Genomic DNA, 16,282 nt, shown 5'->3' on the forward strand with positions numbered 1-16,282 from the left:
CTCTCTCTCTCTCTCTCTCTCTCTCTCGGTGTGGTGAGAATACAGGTTTTGGAGACTCAAAGACCTGAATAAAAATCTTGGACCTACTAAAATTCTGTGGGTGACCTCAGGGAAGTAACTTAAACCTCTCTGAACGCATTTCCTCTTTTCAAAAGGGAGATGACAGTACGCAGAGTGCTGAGCATTCACTGAGACAACATATGTAAATCAACCTTCCTACCTAAGTAGGTGCTCAGGGTTACTTCCGGTCCCTTTGGATCACACAGCCCTTGCGCATGGTAGATGTTCTTAATAAATCCAATGGTAACCATGAATTTTCTTTTTAACTACCCACTGGAAAGCTATTCAGTAGAACTGACCTGGCTTTAGGAAACACTTAAAACCAGAAGTTTACTGATACCACAAATGTTTTGCCAGTTTACAATCCCCTTCTAAAGGGGTTGTTGCCCTTAGTCCTAGCATTTTGAGGTTCATAGGGTTGTCCCTTCATGGTGACTTTGAATTAAAAGACAAACATTCTATAGCATAAAAATTGTATATACACATAATATATCTTACTAACAATATACTTCCTCCAACGCTCTCCAATCAAGCCACAGCCTGCTTCCTTCCCCAGAGTCCACATTCTCCCCACAAGAACAGCTCGCTGTAACGTTTCCTCTTTTCTCTGAAAAAAAACCTGACCACACCACTGTCGCACCACCTGTGGAGACTGTGACTACACGAACGGGATCTTCCAAACCTGTCCGTACCCAGTGGGCACCTCTGACGAAAGGGGCTCTAAAATAAGGCATTTTTGCCTAATAGCCTATTGGAAGTGACTTTCAAAATAGGGTCAATCATGCTCTGTCCAACTGCTTCTGCCTGGAATGCATATTAAAATAACTCCCTGGCAGAATATTCTTTGTGCTAGCTAAGCCCAGAGACCTTTTAAACACTTGCTGATCCAAACAGCTTGGAACTTGGGTCTTTCTCCAATGCTGTTGCTGCTACCACATGAAGAGTAGGGATATGACTCCCTCGGAAAGAGGCTCTCGGCCGGGTCCAAATGCCAAGTCAACATCACCCTTAGCTGAACACGGCATCTGGGCATGTGCTCACGACCCTCATCTCTACGATTCACGATGGGTGACCGATGGTCTTGTCCCGCTTCCCACAGGCGACTTCCTTTCATGCACCAAGAGGGAAGAGCAGCGGCGGCTGCAGCGGGGCGCGTGGGCTTACCTAGTTCTGCGGGTCTGCGCCATCCCCCTGCACCGCCGCCCGCCACATGGCCACTCACTTCCCTCTCCACTTTCCCGACGCAAGAGGCGACTCGTTTTTCTTTTCCTTGTGCGCCCGTACCACTTTTAATATCTTCTAAACAGGACCCTTGTCGCAGTTTTGTGATCGTGCACTTCAGAATAAAAAGAAGCCAGAAGGAATGAACTTGTCCGGATGAACTTGTCAATTTAACGTGAAGTCCTAGAGAGAAAAGGGACACGCCTTTCTTCTCCCGGTGTCTACATTTTCCAGTACTTGGCTTGGCACTCAGTGAATGCATCTTGAACACATCCAATAGAAATGACTGAGGAAGTGGACAAATGGATGTAGTAAACAAGGGAAGAAGTGAGAAACCGAGGAAGGAATGAAGACAGTCGGCAGCCGCAGAGGGCGGGGAGTGCGCAGCCCGGCCGCCGGGGGGCGGTGTGGAGGGCGCGCGGGCTGCACCAGCGCCCCACGGCCGGTTCCCTTTAAAAGGCGCTGTTCCCCGCAGACACCCAGGAGCTGGAGGCGGCCGGCCGCAGCGCGGGGAGCCGAGACGTGAGACCTGGAGCCCCAGCCGGCACCTACCCCCCCATCCCCGCCCCGGACCGAGGCAGGTGCAGCGGTCCCGCCCTCGGCCTCCCCGTGCGCTCTGGGCTGCGCCATGCCTTGCGGCGTGGAGGCGCTGGACCTGCCGGTGCGGAACGGAGCCCCCAGCCGGTCCGGGGGGCCCCGCCCCAGGTCGGTACCCAAGAGCGCTCGGCTCCGCCTACGGGCGCTCCACCGGGCCCCTCCATCCACGGTCCCTCCCAGGGAGCCCCACCGCGCCCCCTCTAGGGGCTGCTTTCCTCCCTGGGTCTTCTCGCGCCCGCACCTCCGCTCCATCTCCCACCGCCCCCACCTGGCTCCGCTTCGCTGCCTCCCTCCTCCACCCTCCCGGGGCTCGGAGAGGCCGGCTAGCTGACACGTGGAAAAAGTCGCCCAGGACACAAGTCGAGCAGCTCTCCTCGGGCTCCCTGCTCGCCCAGCCCAGGCGGGAGGCGACGGGGCGGAGGTGGTGACTCGGGGGCGGAGCGGGTACGCTTGGCCACGCGCCGCTCTCCGCCCGGCGCCCGCAGATCGGCGGTGCAGCGCGGCCGCCCGAGCCGTGCCCGCCGCCCCCGGGTCCCGCCGCGCCTGCTCGCGGCCGGGGTCTGCGCGCCCCGGGCGACCCGCAGGAAGGGTAAGAGAAGGGGCCCGACTGGAAGGGCTCCAACTGCAGGAGAGGCGTTCCCGGCCAGGCCGAAAGGCGTGTGCACTGAACGGTTTTTCCTGCTCGGAATCCGAGAGCCGTGGAAAGTTTCGAAGGCGGAGGCATGGCCGGGCAGTCTTGTCGTTTTGTCCAGGCCAGGAAGCCGGAGGGAGGATCAGGTGTTTTCAGGTTAACCGTCAGGTGAGGCGCCTGAGGGGCATCTTTCGGGATGTCGGACTCTGGAGAAATCGTCAAGTGGACGGCTTTACTGTTCTAAACTAGAACTTTCTTGCTGCCTTGGGAATGCTTATATCAACTGCTTGCAGTCAGTTAACTAAGGCTGGGCTTTGCCCTCCGGAACAAACAGGCCTTTTCCTCAGGTGGGGGCGTTAGAGTGTGGTTAACCCCGGTTCTCTGCCCTCATGAAAAGGCGTACAGTTCCCCCGATGGCGCTGCCTCCGGCTCCACCTCCGTGGTCAGAGCGCCAGCCGCCCGGCCGCGCCGCAGAGCCGGGCGGTGAGTACAGACAGGCCCCAGCTCCCCTTCCCTGCGCGCAAAACAAACACTGTGGAGGGCCGGTAAACCTTCTGAAAAGAGTATACAGACGTTCCTGCCTTTCCTGCATGGCGCTGTCAATATTGTAGATGGACTTAATGCCAGCAAGGAAAGCCAGAATCCAAGAGGAGAACTTACTTGATCTCTGGTGGCTGTCCAGAGAAGTATTTAATTCCAAGCAAGTGTGGCTTGTCGTTTTTAGACCAGTTTTGAATTAGAAGACAGAACTTTGGTGCAACTTTTTTTCACAACTGGCTGTCTGTGAATGTTACACCAAAATGACTGAGTGTGTGTAAATTATAAACCATCTCTCTGAATGCTAGCTGTCTATTTGTAATTGGGCATATGGGTAGAAGTTATACATTTCTTCCATCTGCCTTAGCCCTGAAAGGTAGGCAGAAAATTGCCGGGGTTTATTTACTCTCTTCTGCTTGGACTGATACACAGGCATGTGCTTGTCATGGGTGTGGCGTATAATCTTTCTCTTATTTCTCTTGATTCCAGTATTTTTCTTAGCACATTTCCTTTAGGACTTAAATGGTTTTATCATATCCAGTGAGTAACTTCAGAAGCTCTCATTCTTACAGTGGAGGATGCACACGTGGCTGTGCACATCATAGCTTTTGAAGAGGCTCAGATTTGAAATATATATGTTCTGTTGTGTACCAGTGGGAAGCAGAGGATTGGGTGTCTTGGTAAACTGAGAGCGGAAGAAAGGGTCAGGAAGAGAGTGGCGGGAGAGGTTGTCTATGGATGTCAGGATGCGAATTCTGCTATTTTATGTTGAAGGGACCAACTACATCATTCTCCCCAGATATGGGATGTGGACTTCACACTGTGAGGAAGTGCTCACCAGCTCTGTGATGCACTACCAAACAGCAAGTTTTGGGGGGTCCTGTAGTTTCTTCCATTTGAGTCAGCAGTCTCAAGATCTTAGCTCTCCTTCCTTTTCATACTTTAAGACGAGTCAAACTCCTGTTACTGTGAACTTGCCACAAGCACACCCTTCTCCTTCACAAACCTGCGTTAAACCAGCTTCTGTGGCCCAGACCCTCTAAAAACAGGCACATTTCCCACATGTCCCTTGACCATTCCCATGCAGCCGCCATTCTAATAGGGCCAATTTCATCTCCTGCACTTAAAAACTGGTAAATCCTGTTCGAGGATGCCGTGTTCTTTTCTCCCAAAGGAGGAGCATATCAAAAGTGTTGTTTTTAAACAATAAAGTAATACATATAAAATATCTTAATGAAGCAAGTAGGAAGAGTAGGGAGACAAATTTTGAACCCGGTGGCAGAGAATACAGAACTGAAAGTCAGGGGTGATCATATTCACAAGCTTATCTCTGGCCGGGTCTCTATCAGTAAAGTGAAACCCAGAATAAGACAATTTTTGAAACTTAGTGCAAAGAGGTGGTTTCTTTTGGTGGCTAGGTCTCTGTTAGTGAATTGAAACTCAGAATAAGACAATTTTTGAAACTTAGGGGAAAAAGAGGTGGCTTCCTGTGGCTACAACTTTCAAAGTAGAAATACTGGCCAAGGAAATCCCTTTTGGCTGTGAAATTTAAGAGGGATCTTCCCCAAGGCTGGGCTGTTCTCTTTAGCCAAGGCCTGGAGTCCAGCTTTCTTGCATCAGTTCTGAAGAATGAAGTCACCCATAGTGAGCTCTCATATCACGCTTCATAGAGAAAAATAATTTTATTTCCAGACTGCATTTTCTTTATCAAACTGCAATTTTTCTTTCAATATCAAATGTTTAAAGCCGTGTTTTGGTTTGTTTACTTTTTGTTTGCTTTGGCAATCATCTGGGGTTTTTTCTTCCCTCTTTTCTCAGCCTGCCTCTAGCTGAGCCTTCTCTGTTTCGAGCTTCGCCCCTGCTTTCTTCTCACTGGTGTGGCAAGACAGCTTTGGGGTGTGTTGCTGATATTTCTTTCCCCTCAGTTAGGGGGGTCTGTTTGCTTTTTTCTCTTTTGAAGGTCGTATTTTGTTATCTCCCCTTAAATACATCTGGTGGTTTCAGCCTAAAATATCTATCAGGCAATAATCGATGACTAGTGAGGCTAAAGATTCTGGAAAATTGTCCTTGCTGTAATTCCAGAAGACCTACAATTTAAATGATGGATTAAAAAAAAATCCTATTCCCTCTAGCATCTAGAGGGATTTGTTAGAGAAAGGAAGGATCCAGGGATCCCTCAGCTGACACTGAGGTGGGCTTGTCCAAAAATAAGGTAAACTCATTCAGGGGTTTGAGCAAAAAATGGTTAATTATAACCTTATAAATTTTCAAATTTTTCTGTTCCTTAGGGAGGGACATCAGCATGACGCTGTTAAATTGGGTACCTATTGAAAATGTTAGAGAAAGAAAAACGTAAGGAGCCATAATACCCGTCGTCTTCTCCAGCTTGAACTGCATTTGGAATCCTGTATTGCTGAGATGCAGACTTTGCATTGCTTGTCTCTGACCCAGAGAGCTGATTCTTCAGGGTGTTTTCAAAAGAGGCATGGCTTGTTCAGAACAAGCACTTTTAAAATGTGCAGCCCTAGTTCTGCTTTCCTGCCGGCCTGAGGCAGCAAAGTGGGATGGGAGGTGATTTTATGGGAACTTGGTGGCAGGGCTGTCTTCAGGGAAATTCCTGAAAGTCCTAGCATGCTCATCTTTTGTGGGTGGCTCTGGTGGAAAATGAGAAGCCCCTACAGTCTTTCCTTGGGGGACGGTGCGGGGGGAGGGGGGGGTGTGGGGGTGGGAAGGTGGTACTTCTTAGGATCAGGAGGAGCATGTCATTTATGTTCTGAGAGCTGTGCTGAGAAGGTAACAAGGTTTCCTTCTTCGACCTTTTTTTCCTTAACTTCCTTTAATTGGGGCCCACCTACCCCAGAGCCCCAGCTATCTGGAAGTTTTTTTACCCTTTCTCTGTGAGATTAGCAAATCATGAGAAAATCTGTTCATTTTAGGAATTGGAGTGAGAAAAAAAAAAAACTGATGTGGGCGTTGCTGGGATTGGTCTGAAGTCTTCCATCTGCCAGATGTCCTGTGACACCCCTCCTGGGGCCAGCATGGTCATTGCTGTAGAAACGCTGAATTTTACTCTGCACTAATGTGATTACCTGAAACGTGTTATTAGACTCTTTCTGCTTGAAATAGCTTATTTTAACTCATAGTGCTAACTCAGGAATTCATATGTTAGTCACCAGAAATCAAGAAAATACGGAAAACTCGAAGAAGAAAATTAAGAGTATCTATGCTGCTACTTCACAGAGATTGCCAAGATTTTTTTTTCTGGTTGATGCCCTTCTAGACTTCTAAAATGTCTACATACAGATGTAAATGTCAACATTTTTGGAAAAGTGGAATCTCAATATATTTATTCAGTAGCTTAAGAAAAATTTGACAGTATGTCATAGGCATCTTTAAGTCAATGCAAAGTGACAAATAGGGTTCAATGAGATTTTTGTAACCATCTTTATGACTGATTATTTAAACATTTGTAGTATAAATCCATAGAAGTGTGATTCCTAGATCATAGATATTCTTATAGATACTTCCCAAGCGCCTTTCAAAAATTTACATTTCCTTCAGTAAGATTTTTTTTCATTATTGATAAATAAAAATTAAGCTAGCTTTCACCAATATGATTGTTAGTAAATTTTTGTTGTTGTTAAATATTCACTGGCCTATTCAGATCCTTTGCCTATTATCATATTGGATTGTTTTTTTCTTGTAAATAATTTGGAGCTCTGTACAGGTAATAGATAGTAACTCCTTTTTGGCTTTTTAAATATATTGCAGGTCCTTTTTTCCCTAGTCTGTCTTAACTTTTTTTTTTTTTTGAGGAAGATTAGCCCTGAGCTAACTACTGCCAATCCTCCTCTTTTTGCTGAGGAAGACTGGCCCTAACCAACATCCATGCCCATCTTTCTCTACTTTATACGTGGAACGCCTACCACAGCATGGCTTTTGTTTGTCAAGCGGTGCCATGTCCGCACCCGGGATCCGAACCAGCGAACCCCGGGCCGCCGAGAAGCAGAACGTGCACACTTAACCACTATGCCACCTGGCCGGCCCCGGTCTTAACTTTTTGAAGTTTAAAATTTTTGTGTTAAGATCTGTCAGTCATTTTCATGGCTTCTAAATTTTGTCATGCTTAGAAAGTCATGTTAAATCATATTTTAAAAAATTCTATATCTTATGCTTCTATTAATTTTTTTCATGTATCTAAATTTTACTTTTGCATTTGGTTTGAGGGAGGAATCTAACTTTTTCTCTCCCCATTGGATTACGGGTTTTCATAATAACAATTCACTGAATAATTCATTCTTTAGAAAGACTTTAGGAATAGTGAATGAAACAAAATAGGATTTCTATCAGCAAACCAAGCAACTAAATTACCTAAAACCCTCTAATGTATCTTGTCTAAGCAAGACTTTTCAGTACATTTTTAATTTAACTTTTCATATCAATATTTTAGACTTTGTTGTTATTGTTGTTTTTATTGTATTTGTTGTTATTATTATTATTTGATGTGGCCAAAAAAAGTTCCTATAGTCAGGGTTGTTGTATCATTGCCATTTTTTTTTTTTTTTTTTCCGCTGGGAAAGATTCGCCCTGAGCTAACATCTGTTGCCAGTCTTCCTCCTTTTTTCATGTGAGCTGCCACCACAGCATCGCTACTGACAGACAAATGATGTCGTACCACACCCAGGAACTGAACCCAGGCCACCAAAGCGGAGCACACTGAACTTTAACCCCTGGGCCGTGAGGGCTGGCCCTCATTTCTTTTTCCCACAAATATTCGTTGAATGCCTATTATGTGTTACATAATCTACTCTAGGCTGGGGGATATAGTGATAAGACTGGACCTCCATGAAGTTCTCTTCTAGGGAAGACCAATAAAGATTGTGATCTCAGTTATGAAGGAAATTAAGTGACGAGAGAGGCAGTAGAGAAGGCCACTTTTAATAGAATGATCAAGGAGCCTTCTCTAAAGAGGTGACACTTGGGCTAAGAGGTGACCGATGAGAAGGACTCAGACATGCAAAGAGTTGGGGGAATCCCAGGAGAAAGGATGAAACAGCAAGTGCGAATGTCCAGAGCAGGGAGTGTTCCGGGGCCAGGAAGCGAGTGTGGGTAGTGAGAAAGGGGAGGAGAGGGTGTGGGAAGCAGTGGGGCAGGGGGTTTTTAGGAATGGTAGGAGAGTTGGATTTAGCCTGAGAGCAAGGGGAAGCCACTAATGGGTTTTAAGCAGGTGATATCTGATTTATACTTTACCCTTCTGGCTGCTCTGTGGAGAACTGGGAGGCTGTTGCAGTTGTCAGGTGAGAGATGATGCTTGGACCAGGGAGGCCGCAGTGGATACAGAGAGATGGGGACCACTCCATGACGTGTTTTGAAGGAAGAATTCATCTATTGGATGTGAGGGTTGTGGGAAAGGAGAAATCAAAGCATGACTCTGGAGCAAACGGTCCTGTACTTTGCTGCACGTTAGGATCCCCTGCCATGTTTATCAAACTCTCAATGCTCAGCTCCTATCTGGGTCCGATCAAATCAGAATGTCTGGGGCCTGGAAGCCAGGCACTGAAAAATCCCCAGGTGATTGTCTTGTGCAGCCAAGGTGGGAAACCACTGACAGGATGAGGGATCGCAGCTGAAACATCTGGAAGACTGTGTGTGATCTCTCTGTTGAGCTGCTGGGTGGAGAAGAGGAGTGGAGGGTTGGTTTGAGAAACCTCTTAGACACATGGGTAGTTTCAAGGAAAGGCTTAGATGAGGAAGTTGTTCAAGAAAAAGATTTCCTGGAGATGCAAATGTCAAAGTCAACATCATGTGGGTAGTAGTTAAAGTCATAGGAGTGGATGAACTCTTCTAGAAGGGAGGATAAAGGATAGAAGAGCCTGGGACTGTGTCCCAAGGTACTCTGGCATCTCAAGGCAGATGGAGGGGTAGCCAGCAAAGGAGACTGAGAGATGCCCAGTGAGGTAGGAAGAAAACCAAGGGAGTGGGGTGTCCGAGAAGCGGAGGGAAGAGATTGCCTCAGGGCTGTGGTGGTCAGCTCTACCACATGCTGCTGAGTCATTAAGCAGAGGCCTGAGAAGTGGCTGTTGGAATCTGCAGCAGGAGCTGGTTCACCTGAGCAGTTTCAGTGGCATAGAATGAATGGAAGCCCAGAGTTTGCTCTAGAGAGTCTGAAGCACAAAGATACCGTGAGGAAGGTAGATGTTGGGTTCATTCCATCAAAGGCTTTACTTGTTTCTTCCTTCTCATTTCAATAATATGACCTGCTGAATTTGTGGATTAGGATGCTGTTGTCTGCCAAATTATCATATGTTTTTAAATAGGAGAATTTATGTTTGATATATTAGTTTATTTGAATATAACAGTTTTTTCTTCATTCCTGACCATCTTACAGGCCGTTATTCCTTAAGAAATATTAACTCAGGGATCAAGAAGGAACTTTGGACAAAGGGGTCAGTGAAATTGGGTTCTTAGAGTTGGGGGCAAGTTGCAACCTCAGAGCGTCTTAGTTGCCTCATTTGTAAAATTAGGAATTTCGAAGAACTAACCTCTAAGGTGGAGGACTTCAAACTTGGGTGCACATTAGAATCACCTGAGGAGCTTTTTAAACCGCCCCCCCCCCAAAGCCCAGGCTGCACCCACACCAGTTACCCCAGAATCTCTGAGGGCGGAAGCTGAGCATCAGTAGTTTTGAAGTTTCCCAGGTCGTCCAGTGTGTAGCCAAGTTTGAAAGCAATGGCCCTACATTCTTGTCTAGCCCTAGTATGGAATCACTCCATCCTTCAGTATTAATACATTCCTTGCCTTCAACAAAATTGGGAAGAAGGGAGGGATGGATTCTAGGCAGGCAACCAGCAGTGCCTGTCACGGGAAGTCTCAAAACTTACCTGCCAGGCTTCGTTTCTCAGGAAGGGGTGGAAGGATACTCTCCACAAAAATGAGGGAGCAAAGAAAGAGGTGGAGATGGGATCCGGGAACTCAGAATCCAGGTTAGGAGGGAGGTGAAGGGAATTCCCAGTCTGACGGCCCCAGCAGGCATGAGAAAGCAGCCAGTATGGGCTGGAGCGGGGAGATGAGAGCTCCAGGAATGACGTCTCTGGAGAAGAAAGAAGTTGACAGGATATCCAACTTGTTTGTGTTGAAGGGAGCTGGCGGATTCAGCCACAGTTTGGTGATGAAGTCCTGGTTGGTATGTAGAAAACTAAGCAAATGGGAAAAAAGGCAATTAACTCTAGAAAAAAAATTTTTGTGAGATTATAATGTTATGGTGTACTGTTGGCTCAACTGTGAAGAGTATTTGCATATTCACTTTGTAAATTCAGTGTGTTAATTTACCCAAAATTTTTATTAAAACTTTATTGGGAAGATGAGCGGGGAGGTGAAATGTGTATGTTTGCTGGTGGGGGCAGATGGATGAACTAAATCTATATTTTCCAAAGGAAGATGTAAATTGATAATGCCTAAAAAAGGAAAAAAAAAATAGTGGGATAGTATTATTTAGAAATGTTAAAGTAAATAACTGGAAAAAAAAAAAAAAAGAGAGAAAAATAGTTGCCTCTGGGGCCTGCCCCATGGCCGAGTGGTTAAGTTCGTGTGCTCCGCTTCTGTGGCCCAGCGTTTTGCCAGTTCGGATCCTGGGTATGGATATGGCACCGCTCATCAGGCCATGCTGAGGTGGCATCCCACATAAAAGAACTAGAAGGACCTGCAACTAGAATATACAACTATGTACTGGGGGGCTTTGGGGAGAAAAAAAAAGAGGAAGATTGGCAACAGATGTTAGCTGAGAGCCAACCTTCCTCAAAAAAGAAAAAAGTTGACCCTAATGAGCAGAAATCAGGGGTAGGGTTAGTTATAGTTTGTTTAAAATTATGTACACAATTAAGTTGGAGGAGAAAAAAAGATGGTGGTGGGGCGGCAGGTGGGACCAGATGATGCAGAGCTACACAGACGGAGGTTCCTGGTTCGGGTCCTGGAAGGCTGGTGGAACCATTCACTGTGATGAGAGACAGGAAGAAGGACAGATTTGGAAAGTGGTTTGTCCTGCCTTCTCTGCCCCATCCTCTGTGACTCGTGAGAAAGAGTTCTGAGTTAGAAAAAACATTCTGTTCTAGTACCACTGCATCAATACAAGATACCTAAACAGGTCTGATAGGGAAAGGAGCTGGGCCAACAAACATCCATTTCTCCCAGGCTAAGGAGTGTAGGATCAGCTGGAATAACAATCGAGCAACCACATCTAAGGTGTGCTTGGAGCTCTTAAATACTAGGGAAGTAGTCCCAAATATTTTTGATAACTTATCCCCATCAGTTAAAAGAATACCCACCCTCTCTGAATGTATATTTATTTATATAATGTATGCAGAACCGTCTATACTATAAAGCGGGTAAAATGAACATTTTAAGGGATGAGAGAGATGACGATGTTAAAATAAGTTGCTAAATGCAGTGACTGGAACGTCATTATGACTCCGTAGGATCATTACCTAATATCTTAGGGCACAACATATATACTTAGGGCCAGGTTCATCATTTAACAATAGTAGATTTAGCCAATATTTTAAATAATTTGATAAATCTGTTTCTTTTTTCCATCTTCTTTTTAGATCAGATTCGCTTTTTGTCTTTTTTTTTTAGCTCATGGCCATCCAAGTTAATGTTAGGAGAGTGTTAGCTTTCCCAGTTTCTTGATGTTAATTTAGGCTTACATCAGTTTTACAGTGAGTCTCATTGTTTTGAAAGATCTTTATGTCCCTTGCCCATTCGGTGAGAGTTAACTAAACTGGATAATGTACTCTAAAAAGTGCTTAAATGGGCCCACATAAATCCTAAGTTGTGGGAATATGCTGAAAACCAGTGAGGGCATCACCATCAAACCCCTGCTATGGGGAGTTGCATTCTTCTCCCAGGACGCCTTGCCCACTGAAGTGAAACACAGGCATCTGCCATTCTGACCAGGTGAGGGCATCTTAGGTGTAATATATAATAATGCATACATTTAAACTTGCAAATCTGAACTTCTCTCTTTGCTGGGTTAATACAATTAGAAGCCCTAACCCTTTCTTCTCATAAACCAGCAAATGATCTTGCATACCCGTTGTGTGCACACACCCACTTTGGAGAACACAGGAATAGAAAGCAAACTTTCACGCCTCTTTTTGAGTAGGTAAAGGGTCATGCAAGCTGAAAAGCAATAGCAGCCTGGGCTGGTTCGCTTATTTGCTGAGTAGATTGTGCTAATGGGAACAAGGTATCATCATCGAAACTGGTGTATACATTTTTCTGAGGCCAAGGTCAAGAGGCTTCACAGATTCTCATAGAGGTTTAAGACCCCAATGAGATTAAGAATTGCCCATAACTTGTTTTGGGGGGTTTTTTTTTGCTGTTTTTGAAACTTTAAGCTTCCCTAGAATCTTAGTCATCAATTTGATAAAGCTGGAATTGCCCTTGGTCATATGATAGCCTTAAAATTAGCCAGCATCACATGGTCCTGATTATCTGGGGAAAGAGTAAGTTTTCTTAGTAACCGGCAGTCCTCTCATGTGCTTCCTCCCCGACTTTTCACCACAGTGCCAGTCTCATGCTTCTTTCTCAAGTCCTGTTTACTTTTCCGTTCTAGCATCTCTAGCTTTTATTTAGCCTACTGTGTGGGTGACTTTCCATTCTGTTTAAGATCTTGTTTTTATGCTTGCAAATACTGTGCTTTTTTGCTTTGATATTTTGGTCCTTAACAGTGCCATTTTTAAGCTTATACAAATCCAGATCGTGCATTTCTTGTAGTTTAGTGAGACAAATAATTCGTAAGAGTCACGATTGCTTTTATTTGCAATTGGTGGGTCAGTGAAATTGAGATCTTCATTGTTTCCTGTTCCTTAGTTGTTTGATGGTGTAGTCACTTTCGCTTCTGCTCAGTTGTGTTGTCACACGTTGGCAGCTCTCTGTCCTTTTCTAAACCTGTTGGTGATTTTCATCATTTGTGATGGAAGTTGCAGTATTTCTGCCGCTGTCTTCATTCTTGCTTACGGAGTTGTGACTTCAGCTTTCAAGCCTCTTGTACCAAACACCCAGATGGTGCCCAGCACTAGAGTGTGTTGGATAAGTATGTGCCAAATGCAAGAAGGTTTTAGTCCTATGATATTGTCCTGTCTCTCTTTTATTTTTTTAGTTTTCCTGTCATCACTTTGCACAACTTTTTTCTGCATCGTTGTATTTTTGTTATAGCAATAAGATGTCTGGTGGGGTGTGTGTGTGTGTTTAATATTCTTCACCTCCCAAGGAACTAGGGCAAATCTACAAATTGGGACCAGGGGAGCAAGAAAGAAGCCTCAGAAAAGTAAAGTTTAGAAAGCTTATACATTTACATTTTCCTTGAGATGCTAGAAGTATTCAAGCAAATATTACCTTTTCTTCCAAGCTTTAGATGTTGTTTCTAAACTTAAGTTAGACTTATTAAAAAGCAGCCGTCTCATCATGTAACTTTATTATTCATATTAACTAATTTGTTTTCTGTATTTCTATCATTCTATTATCAGTTGATCCCATTTGACCAGTACCATCCTACATTTCACCCGGTGGCTCCCGTACGCTAGAGGGGAAAGTGTTTCACGCTGGCTTTCTCGTTGCTCTTTTTACCCTTCACAGTGCTAGAAGTATTGCAACTGCTCTGTCAATACCTACATGAGGAACATTTGGAAGATGCAGTAGTATAAATAACTTAACACAATAAGTGATGCTGAGGTTCATTTTATGCTACATTGCTGTTTCTTTTTGGCCTGAGACTCATCTTCCTAATCAGGTTTCCTGGGGTAATGCTAACATCACTTATCATTTCTTGAACACTTAGTGGCCATATAGTTGAGGAAACCAGCAGCTGGAAGAATTATTTGAAGCCTCTTAAAGCAATTGGGCTGCATTGGGCATGCTCTTCTCTCTGACCCAGGGTGTCAATGTGTACCTTGATTATAGTCCTGAATACATTTTGTCCTACTTTTATCTATTTGCATCTCTCCTTTCCACTGGACTGAGCTCCTGGAAGGCAGGAAGATGTCTCTGGCAGAGCTTGGCTCACAAAGTGTTCATTAAGCGCATGACCTCATGCCCTGTGTTTCACACCACTGTTTTCGAGATAACAACCTCTTCTTTCCTCACTGTGGCATTTCTCACATTGGAGGCCAGCGGTGGGGGTGGTGAGGGAGGAGTTTCTGTGGCCTTATTCTCAGGGTTCTGTGACAACTTCTGGGTGTCCTTTGCCTTTTACTAAATGCAAAGATATTGTGAATCATGAGGATGAGCACACTGGCAACACTGATCCCCGACGTGAGTAATGGTGGTTAACTCTAAATTTGGTTTGCTCGGACATGCCCCAAAGGCTGCTGTACGTGTGTTCTCTGGGGCCTGAAGGTTCACTTTGGAGGGTGTTGCTCTCAGACACAGTTAAGATGCCACCTTCTCCTTGGAAGTGCCTCTCTTGATGCTCCTCGTCAAGTGCCCCACAGCATGTACCACTCTGTGTTATGACGTGTTGTGGGATTCCCCCTCTGGCTCTCTGAGCCCTTCTCCAGGAGTTAGGCCTCTGCTTCCATAATCTTTTTCACACTTACGGCACAGCATTCCCTGAGCTATTTGATAACTTGTTACTATGCACTTGCAAGGCTGTCTCTCCTGCCAGACGCTGAGCGTCTGAAGTTCCGGCAGCCTCTTCAGCTTTGTGTGGTGAGCGCCCAGCCCTGTCGCTCAGCACAGTCAGTGCTCAGTAAGTTGATGAGATCAAATCAAGAGGTAACTGTAGCAGGTACAGGGCAAACACATTTTAAAAGTCTCCTTCTTTTGAAATGAGACTCATTGTGGTAATTGATTTTTCATTTCTAAAAGTTTTTTGTTCTTCCCAAGGTTTTCTTGTAGATATTTTTACCTATATTTGTCTTTCAATATATTAAGCGTGGTTGTTTTCTAATCCGTATCTGATTCAGATGTCCTTGGCCCTGTCTCTGCTGTATTTCTAACCTGACTGTCTCCTGTTACTTTGTTTCCTCCTGTGCCGGGTTATATTTCAATACCTGCCAGCCAGTGTAGCTTTTGCTAGAGTACCCCCAGTCCTGGGAGGGACACCTGGAGAGGTCTGTGGTGTTTGCTGGGAGACCGAGGGCAATCCCGGTCTGGAGCCCCCGACCCCAGCAGGCTCACAGTTTGACACAGTTTGACGTTCCCTGGCTCAACCCCTCACAGGGATGGGTTGTGCCCATATTTCTCAGGGAGGGTCTGTTTTTCTATTTCCTTTTACGTTTCTTTGACTTGGGCCCACTCTGGCCTCCTCCGCAGTCCTCTAAGTGTGGGGCAGGCAGTTTTGATACTGGTTGTTTTTCTGAGGGAGTAGCTTTTTGGGGCCCCCGTCTAAATTTGGGGGGCATCTCCTCTCGGCTCTTGGATGGCCGTTGGGCCTTGACTCCCGGCTCCCTGGGTCTCCTTTCCTGGGACCGCAGAACTGAAGCGTAAGTGTGCATGGACAGTGATGGCTCCTACTTTCCCAGGTTCCCCACCGTGGCCCGGGAGCTCCTTGCTCTCTTAACAATTCAGTCTTGAGGTGCTTGAAATGTCCTTTGATACTTTTTGGCACTTGGTACTTAGTTTTGCAGTCTTTTACAGGCAATTGTTCCACCTCCCCCCAAAAAGAAATATGCGTTTTATCCAGCATCTTTCTTCTCTTTCTTTCTCTCTTTTTCTTTCTCTCTCTTCCTCCCTCCCTTTTTCCCTCCCTCCCCTTTTCCCTTTCTCCCTCTCTCCCTTTTTCTCATTCCTTCCTTCCTTCCTCTCTATTCAGCAGGAGAATTCTGAATAACCTAGCCTACTGATTCTGGAAAAAGGAGGTCTAAAAATCAATTTTAAAATGACGAAATCATTAACAACTGAGTATAAGCCTTAAATAGTCTTGAAATAAGCCTTAAAATAGTCTTTCCTTTTTGGGCTTCTTTTAAACTTGTTAGTCAAAGGAGATAATATAGGTCATAAGTTAGTATAAAAATGTCATTTAGATATTTCAGGTGAAAAGATCCCGCATAATGACCCCCAGTTATAAAAACTTCCCAAGAAATGAGTAGCTTGAATGATTGGCTAAACTTAATAGAATCTATTCATCAAAATTACCATCAAGACTGTTCCTATTGCAAGAAACAGAAATCTAACTCAAACTGGCTTAAGCCCCAAAGGGTATTTATTGGCTCAAATTGAAAATCTTGGGATGGATGG

General features: G+C 45.1%; 1 protein-coding gene across 10 annotated transcripts in view; it reads left to right on the forward strand.

Annotated features, from left to right (window-relative positions):
* The first annotated feature begins 1,735 nt into the window (after positions 1-1,735).
* MCOLN2 (mucolipin TRP cation channel 2) overlaps positions 1,736-16,282 on the forward strand; it is a 49,523-nt gene continuing 34,976 nt past the window's right edge. The window contains exon 1 of one of the 10 annotated variants that reach the window (XM_070592761.1): positions 1,736-1,986. In XM_070592761.1, coding sequence (XP_070448862.1) covers positions 1,910-1,986 — 77 coding nt within the window. In that variant the 5' untranslated portion in view covers positions 1,736-1,909. Of the gene's footprint in view, positions 1,987-2,051; positions 2,678-14,282; positions 14,357-16,282 lie in introns of those variants that run through there. The other 9 variants (XM_008538177.2, XM_008538176.2, XM_008538179.2 and 6 more) reach the window with 9 other exon arrangements.

The sequence above is a fragment of the Equus przewalskii genome, chromosome 24 (genome assembly GCF_037783145.1).
Source record: "Equus przewalskii isolate Varuska chromosome 24, EquPr2, whole genome shotgun sequence".
NCBI classification, from domain to species: Eukaryota; Metazoa; Chordata; class Mammalia; order Perissodactyla; family Equidae; genus Equus; species Equus przewalskii.